General features: G+C 33.9%; 1 protein-coding gene across 1 annotated transcript; it reads left to right on the top strand.

The window, feature by feature from the left end:
- The first annotated feature begins 4,151 nt into the window (after positions 1-4,151).
- On the top strand, positions 4,152-5,845 carry LOC123204638 (flavonol 3-O-glucosyltransferase UGT89B1-like). The gene has a single exon (XM_044621409.1). It carries the CDS (start codon positions 4,229-4,231, stop codon positions 5,627-5,629), a length of 1,401 nt encoding a protein of 466 aa, XP_044477344.1. The 5' UTR covers positions 4,152-4,228; the 3' UTR covers positions 5,630-5,845.
- The last annotated feature ends 3,661 nt before the right edge of the window (positions 5,846-9,506 follow it).

Raw genomic sequence — 9,506 nt, 5'->3', positions numbered from 1 at the left:
CTGTCATAGATTCCCAGTCAAACCCACATGGTCTTAACGATTTGATCGAAGTTGGAGACCTAGAGCTACATCTTTTTAAATTATTTTAAGCCTGGATTGTCTCCACAACCTTAAAAAACTGTGCCGTGGTCTGACTTTGGCAGCCGTGAATCTCTTTTACTGATTCACATCTTTTACATTACACCTTGTGATCTATTAACACAAAAATTTACCTTTGGAAAGTCCAATTATATTTTTGCATGGGGAGTGCAGAAGCAGAAGTATATATAAATGAAATCGGCAAAGCTTTGTGTAGCCAAAGCTTGGTGATCACCAAGACAAAACTCTCTCTGTTGCATGCATGGCGGCAGACAGGCGCTAACACCCCGTATCTTTCATTACACGCTGTCGTAGACCTTTTTCCTTATTTTAACAGAAAAACATTAGCCTAACAGTTCCTTCGAACAGATCTGACCAAACCAATCAAGTGAAACACTAGATCTAATGATAACCTTACAAATTAAGAATTTAATTTTGAAATATTATTAAAAGAGATTTAAACTTTTATTCTTATGTTTGAAATCTCCTCTATTACCATTCAAGTTATCATTTCGAGTCTTTCCTAACATTTTTTAAGCCTACCCATAAAACAATCTCAACTTTTGAACTCAAAGTTTTGGACACTCCTTTGGTTTTTTGAGTTTCCCTATATAGCTATGAAATATGAATCTATATTTTATCAAGAAACTGGAATAAAAAAAAGTTTTGGAACCGCAGCTTTGGCTTGGTTTGGAATCTATAAAGACCATACTCTCTTCAACTTGGCATTTCTTTGTTGCCGTTGAATTAGTGACCAATTACCTAAAGAAGAGAAAGGAAGACAAAAATGGCGCCATTAAGGTTTATTTGTTTTGTGTTTGTGTTGGTTTTGGTTCATTTAAGAGACTCCACAGCGCAAACCCGCCAAGGTATTTATGTTTCTTTTCGAGTCAGGCTATGAGATTGAATTCATGAATAAAGCTTAAACGATATTTCTTGAATCTGCAGATATGAAGAAAACTGTGCTTGAAGCCGCAAGAAGGAGCTCAACCTCAACACATGTTGAAAAGGATGCAGGCTTCGCTGTGCTTGGAGGACGGAAAAGGAGGCTGAAAAAGGTTTTAAAGAAAGAGGAAGTTTTGAATCGAGAAGATTCAATTTCAGGTCTCAGAAATAGAAGTTCTCGAGCTCATGATCATGAGAAGTTCAAAATGGGTGGTTCTACAGCTCTTAGTGCTGATTACCATGTTCCACAATCTCATCCACCTAGAAATAACTAAGGAAAAAGCAGTGAGGCTAACACAGATATAACAGCAAGAATCATTCTGTCAACTCTTCCAATTTTGTTTCCAGTAGTTTGCTCTTTCTTTTTGATAGATTTTGTAGCTGTTCATGTATGTGCGGAAGAATATCATACTTGTACGTAAACAAAAAGAAACATTTCAATGTTGAAAAGCAATTTCTTCTGTTAATGGTTTATTTCTAGAGTATATATGAACATTAGGCTCTTACTATCAATGACATGTATTGATTCTCTCGTCACAATTTTACTATTTTAAGGATATTCATATATTTATACAAGTAAAAAACAATTGATGAAGGAATTCCATTTCTATAAACATGGCATAATCACAAATTAATACTAATACATTGACTAGATGATTAATTTTAGAGCACTCACTCTAACAACATGTGAGACTTGATCCTATAGTATATGTGTGAGACTCAATATCATAAATTTTTAAAGTTTTATGAAACTAACAAAAATATGATTTCTTTTAATTAGTTTTAAAATGATAAGTTTTTTAGAAGGTTGTTGCGATGAGATTTCTTGTGAGGTTTCCATATCTATAGTAGGGCACATCTACAATAAATGTGTTATGAGAATCTTATTACATGCATTTATAATAGAGGTGTAAAGACGAGTTTATTTATATTATGTCAAATTCTTACTTCAACATAGTTTTATCAACACAACTAATTATAGTTAATTTTCAAAAAAATATTTTTATAAAAATGTTTTCACCAAAGTTTTCTGGAGTGTTTAATCATGAATTTTATTTCATATCAACACAGATTGGATTCGTAGGTTTACCCTAGATAATGAGTTCATGAGATAGAGAATATAAGATGTTATGTATAGAAAGAAAGAGAAAAGGAATGTAAAGTCTCGTATCTCCTATTTATTTAGTGGTTATCATTCACTTCTTTCTTTTAATGTTTTATAGGTAACAAATGATGGCAGCTACGAAAAGACAGTGTTAGTCGAGACATGCATAAGGGGATTTATTAGTTTAACATACACATTGTGACTAATTCATTGTTGGGATGTCTTTTGTGCACGTCTTATTTTGTGGAATTCAATAGTGTTGGGATTTGTTTGGTTAAATATAATAAGTTGTTTACTTGATTCTACAAGTATAAGTTTATTCATGTCAAGTAGTTTAAGTAACATCTTTCTCTGAAAGGAATCTTCTGAAAGAGGGGTGTTACAAACCCCTTGTGATTTCATCATCTACTACATTATTATGCATCTATTGAACATCAATGTTGGTTTCAAAAGATACATTTCTTGATTTAAAGATATTTATCACATAAACTATAGTACATTCTCTCAAATGTTAAGAAAGACTGATAAAACAATTAACATTTTCATTATCCACTATCTTGATAGGTCTTCTACCGTTGACATCTTCTAGTTTCATGTTTATCTAATATGGTTCTGTTTACAATCAATATGTGAAGATGTTTGCTCATTAATCAAACTAATCCCTCAAATGTAATGTTCTCAAGGAGCTTTACCTTTTTTTTCCGCATCTAATGTATTATATTCTATTATCGTCTATCCTTATCCATTTTTTCCGTACTAAACCAAAACAATCAAAACTCGACATATTGATCAAATCCTAAAATGGTAAGATATAAAATTTCATAACTAAACTAAATATAAATTTCATAACTAAATGTATAAATCTAATTTGAAAATGCAATTACTTGAAAATTCTCATTTAAGCTACCATTTTCAACAATTTTCCTATTCAACACTTATGTTGAAAAATATTAATTAACTCTCTATATGATAAAATTATCATTTAACCTCTCATGATAAAACATCATTCAACCTCATTTTACAAACCGTGTGTATGTAAAACACAATTTAACCACACGTGTAAAATATCTAGTAACCCCTTAACATTTTTTCTACGTGAAATTTAAGTTTGTTAAGTTTTGATTATGATGTTGGTTTGTTTAAAACTTTAAGAGACATTTGGTTGAAGGTATTTAAATCAATAAAACTATATATATCTATTTTAAGTACTTAAATATGTACATATTTATATGTATTATCATGTGATTAAGTGATTTTAAATTAAAGATAAAATAATAGTCACTCATGTGATAACATGTGTAAGTATATACCATGTGTGTACCAAAATGGATACACACAGTATTACTTATAAACATTACTTAGATAATATATATTTTATCAATAATGTTACTTTGTTTAGTTTGTTAAATAATAAAATATTTTGATAATCTTTTATTATCAATAGTGATCTAGTAAATAATATAATAAGTAATTTAATTATCACATTCATGATTCATTTTAGATATTGACATATTATTAATGTAGAATTAATTTTATTACAATTTTTTCTTACTTATTAATTTTTAAGATAAAAATACTTTCATTTTTAATTAATATAATAAATATAAATTTTTTTTTTAAATTATTATATTTAAATAAAATAATACCTTATTATCATTATATTAAACTAAATATAATAATTTTTTATATTTTTTATTATTATTAAATATAATAATAGTTTATATTAGATAATTTTTAAATTAATTTATTTTTATAATAATTTTTTATATTTGATAATAATGTTAAAACTTATGTAAAATGAAAAAAAATATGTGAGCATTTAAATTTACATTTTAATTAAATTAATTTTGTAGGTAAATATTGCGAATAAAAGCCTTATTACAAATCGTGCCCCAAAAAAAGACACGTGGAAAATGACGTCATTAATGACGTTAAAGGCGTGGAAAACTTGGAATCTCGCAGAGCAGAAGCAAACCTGAGTCAAAAGAGATATACTTAATTCAAATCATCGAGACTTTTGTCCATTCCTATATAAAGGAAACTCTTTCGTTCCAAACTCAACAACAAAGCTCAAAAGCAAAGCACTCTAAAATTCCGAAAATGCCATCCGCCGGAGCACATATTCTCGTCTATCCATTCCCAACCCCAGGCCACATCATCCCTCTACTCGATGTCACACACCGCTTACTCAGCCGCGGCTTAAACGTCACCGTTTTAGTCACCCCCAACAATTCCTCTTTACTCGACACCTTAACATCCTCCCACCCTTCCTCCTCCTCACTCCAAACCTTGATCCTCCCGGCACCGTCGTGGTCAACTTCTTCAACGAACAGGCTTGTCGGTGTGATCCGCGGATTGCAAGAACTTCATTATCCTGAGCTCCTTGCTTGGTTCAAATCTCACCCTTCACCTCCTGTTGCTATTCTCTCTGATTTTTTCCTCGGTTGGACTCGAAAGTTAGCTTCTGAGGTCGGCGTGCCACGTGTTGTGTTCTCGCCGTCCGGCGCTCTTGCACTGTCGGTTGCTTATTCTATGTGGACGGATTTACCAAAGAACGAAGATCCAAACAACCTCAATTTTCAGGTACCGTTTCCGAAAATTCCCAATTGTCCGACTTACCCTTGGTTTCAGATCCATCGTATTTATCGGGAAGGTGGAGAAGGAGATCCGGATTGGGAACTGTACAGAAGCTGCTTTCTTCAAAACAAAGCGAGTTGGGGAGTGGTGTTCAACTCAGCGGCTGAGTTGGAACGAGATTATATCGATCACATTAAAAAAGACGCCGGTCACGATCGTGTTTGGGCTGTGGGGCCTGTTCTGCCACCGGATGACGATTCGGTCGGATCCACATCACGTGGCGGATCCACCGCCGTGCCAAGTCAGGACGTCCTCAAGTGGCTAGACTCTCGTCAAGACGATTCAGTCGTTTATGTATGTTTCGGCAGCCGTCAGGTCTTAAATTCTAAACAGACGGAGGTGCTAGCCGCCGGTTTGGAGAAAAGCGGCGTCAATTTCATATGGTGCGTCCGGGAAATCAACGAAAGAAACGCCGGATCCGAACACGGCGAGCTCCCTGACGGATTCGAAGATCGTGTTGCCGGTAGGGGTTTCATCATCAAAGGATGGGCTCCACAGGTTGCCATATTAAGGCACCGAGCCACCGGCGCGTTTTTGACGCATTGCGGTTGGAACTCAACCTTGGAAGGGATTTCCGCCGGCGTTGTGATGCTGACGTGGCCGATGAGCGCCGACCAGTTCACAGACGCGCAACTCTTGGTTGATGAACTGGGAGTGGGGATCCGAGTTGGGGAAAATACAGAGAGAATTCCTGACCCAACAAAGTTGGCTCAATTGTTTGCCGAATCTGTGGATGGAAGAGGACCTCAGAGAAAGAAAGCGAAAGAACTCAAAAAGGCTGTGATGAGGGCGGTAAGAAAAGGAGGAAGCTCAGATAGAGATTTGGATGAATTTGTTGAGAGTATAAATAAGCTTGGAAAATGAAGTTGGGGTGGAGATGACCGGGTTGTTGAAGGCATTCTCCATTTTATCCCAAAAACAAATTGTGTTGCAGATTGGATTGCAAAAAAAAGGCGTTACTTCCGTAGATTTTTCTTAAAATGTATTTTTACATTTTTTCTGAGCTTGGAGTGATCCTAAAGCGTGATTTTAGAAGAGTCTTAGCGTACTTTCGATTTATTTGAAACTATATTTTATGTATTTCATATATTATATGTTTTAAATATGCGATAAACATATAATATTATTTAAGAAATTTATGATAATTTAAAAATAGATTAAATCCATTAATTATTTGGTTGAATAGGCTGAATTATGAATTAATAAGATAATCGATTCAACTATCTATCTGGCTCTAAAAATATTGATTTTTCTTTTTCTGATTTACACGATTAGGATGTCCATGTAGCTAGTGCCATAACTGGACCGGTGTTATGAATTGGTGTTGAAATGTAACACGGAAAAAATGAAATTACACATTTGATATATGGATATAAATCTTAATATGTGGTCCAACCTCTTCCTAGTGTAATATTTTAAATATACCAAGAAGATGACTAGCTGTGGTGAGAATTATGGGGGTCAACTGTCAAACTCTTCCTAGATTCGATACCAAGAATATGACCAGAGACGTCAATGGGCCGGGCCGGGCCGACTCCAGCTCGGCCGGTTGGGTTAATGGGTCGGGTCGAGCTGGGCCTGAGAGCCAAACAGTAATAGGCCTTCGAGCCGAGCGACCCTTTAAAATATAAAGGCCCAAAGCCCGGCCCATATACTAACAAGCTTTAAATGGGCCGGGCCTTATTAAATATTTAAAAAAAAGTTTTAATTAAAATTTTTAAACACAAATTATTTTTCAATTATTAAAATCGAGGACAGTACCCCGAATATTTTATTTATAATCTCTCACTTATGGCGGAGGAATACCGTGGTTACATGATAAAAAATATTATAAATTGTTAATAAAATATAAATAAATTAATTTACATATTGTATAAATTACAAAACATAAATAAAATTTATCTACTATATAATATTTATCTATTCATCTTCTACATCCAAATCTTTGAATTCTTCAAAGACATCTTCTGTCACACGATTCTGTAATTTAAAATCAGCTTTGATCCAATCTTTCATACACATTATCGCTTCGACCATATTTGGATGTAAATTGGATCGTCTATCATCCAGCACGCATCCCCCTGCACTAAAAGCGGACTCCGATGCTACAGTTGACACCGGAGGTGTTAGTAGATCTCGAGCCATGGGTGCAAGCACAGGAAAGGCTTTTGTCTTGTCTTTCCACCATGCCAAAACATCTAGTTTTTCAATATTATATCTTTGAACAATTTCAGGATAATGGTCAATATTTATATAATTGTAAAATTGACTATAATTTGTACTTTGACTAACAGTTTGTTTACCTTTGAGCAATAAAGACCATATGTGTGACTTTTTTTTACCTGAACTACCAGAACTTACCTCTGGTGCAGAACTTTGTCCAGTTTTTTCATATTTTTGTTCATAAATACTATACATATCAAATAAAAATTCTTGAACATATTCAACAGAATTTGCATTGCTATTAATTGACAAATTTTCATTAATAACATCAAATAAATTTTGTAATCCATTAGTTTTTGCCTTAGGATCTAAAATAGTAGTTGCAGAATAAAGTAAAGGAATTTCACTCCAATATTTTTTAAATTTTTGTTCCATTTGCATACATATATTTTGAAAAGTATTATGAGAGTGACGATACCTATGTTCTTTAAAAATATCACTTATTTCTACCATACTATATATTATAAAACAAGTTGTTGGATAATACACACCTGAGCAATGATCTGTGGCTGTTTTCAATGGCTCTAACAAGTTCATTAAAGTCATAGCTATTTCCCAATCTTGATCTGTCAAAAAAATAGGATCTTGCGAATCCATTGGTTGGGTATTGAAGTATCGTGTTATAGGAACTTCATACCCTTCGCATGCTTTCAACATGAGATATGTTGAATTCCACCTAGTGCTAATATCTATTTTTAATTTTTTCCTTCTTAACCTCATTGATCTACATAATTGATGATATGCTTGTACCCGTGATGGGGATGATGAAATATATGCAATGACATGTCTAATTACTTCTAAATGTTTTTTTGCCAAACTCGAGTCATCTTGAGCGATTAAATTAATAATATGACATGCACACCTAACATGAAATAATTTTCCATTAAATGGAGGAGATAAATGATTATACATATATTCAATAACTTTATTATTATTTTTAGCATTATCAAAAGTAATTGAAAAAATAGAATTATTAATTTTATATTCCTCAAAAATATTTGCTAATACACGATAAATTGCAAGAGCACTATGTGGATATTCTAAATTTCTAAATGCAATAACTTTTTTGCATAATTGTCAATCATAATTAATATAATGAGCAGTTGCACAAAGATACCCTATATGTTGATTTGTAGCAGTCCATAAATCAGAAGTTATTGAAATAACACCATTAAAATTACTTAATTCTCCAATAATTTTTATTTTCATTAATTCATAATTTCTCAATATATCTGACCTAAGAGTTGACCTAGGAATTCTTCTAAATGCTGGTTGAATACTATTTTGCATCATCCATTCTAAAATTTCATCTTCTGCATAACTAAAAGGTTGATCAGAAGCAACGACATACCTGGCTATGTAATCTCGCACCTTCATTTGATCGTACGTAAAAGTCAACATTTCTCCCATATGTCCAGAACCGCTCGGACCTCCTGCTGAAGTGGCACCTGGACCAACAGATCGCGATCTGGTGAATGCAATTTGTTTTTGTCCTCTAAGTTCATGTGGAATTTTTTTACAGTAATTAGTAACATGTCGGCGAAGATGTCCCGTCCCACTTGTACTTGCACATGTTAAACAAGAACCGCAATGTTTGCATACTGCTCGACGAATTAATTTCCCCTCTATTGTTTCCTCTATTCTATCAAAGTGTTCTCATACCATTGACGTTTGTTTTATTTTTCTGTCTGTCGAATAATGCGAACCTGTACTCATACCACTTTCACCTGTTAGTGCTCCACCTATTCCACCTTGTGCATCATCAATAATATCATCAGCGTCAGCATGATAATATTCAAATAGATTGAATTCATTTGACATTGGATCCATTTGTAATATTTTGTAATGATAAAATTAAAATAAAATGAGATTAAAAATATAATAAATAGTTGAGTTTGAGAGATTGGGAGTTTGAGAGTTTGAGAGGTTGAGAAATTTGTAATTGTAATTGAAAGTGAAAATGAAAAATTGAATAGGTTTTTATAGGAAAAAATAAATTAATTAAAAAAAAAATTTTTAAAGTTTGGCAACGGCTACTAGCGCCAATAGTCGTTGCCAACGGCTTCTGCCTTGTGGCAAAAGTTAGCCAACGGCTTCAGCTTCTACCATTTGGTAGAAGCAAATTCTTGCTTCTGCCGCAAGGCAGTTACGACAGATATGCAGAAAAAATTAAAAAATTATATATATATATATATATGAACAGTGTCGTGTCGGGCCAGTCCATGGGTTTAATATTAAAGCCCAAGCCCCGGCCTGATAAGCCATGGGCTTGGCCCGACACGCTACAGTACCGGGCTGGGCTTTGTTGTGCCCGTGCTTTTTTTCGTGCTTCGGGTCGGGCCTTCATTCGACCCGACCCAATTGACTTGTCTAAATATGACTAACTGGACTTTCTGTTTGTTACTTTCACCTTGATCACCTTTGATGGAGAGATGACTTTGGAATGCCTGCTGAATTGGCCTCTCAGGATGCTTCTTCTCATTCATTTGATGCTCATGGGCTTGCAATTCACTAAACA

Source organism: Mangifera indica, chromosome 20, assembly GCF_011075055.1.
Source record: "Mangifera indica cultivar Alphonso chromosome 20, CATAS_Mindica_2.1, whole genome shotgun sequence".
Lineage (NCBI taxonomy): Eukaryota > Viridiplantae > Streptophyta > Magnoliopsida > Sapindales > Anacardiaceae > Mangifera > Mangifera indica.
Note: the sequence above shows the minus strand (reverse complement) of the source record. Positions and strands in the feature narration are given on the sequence as shown.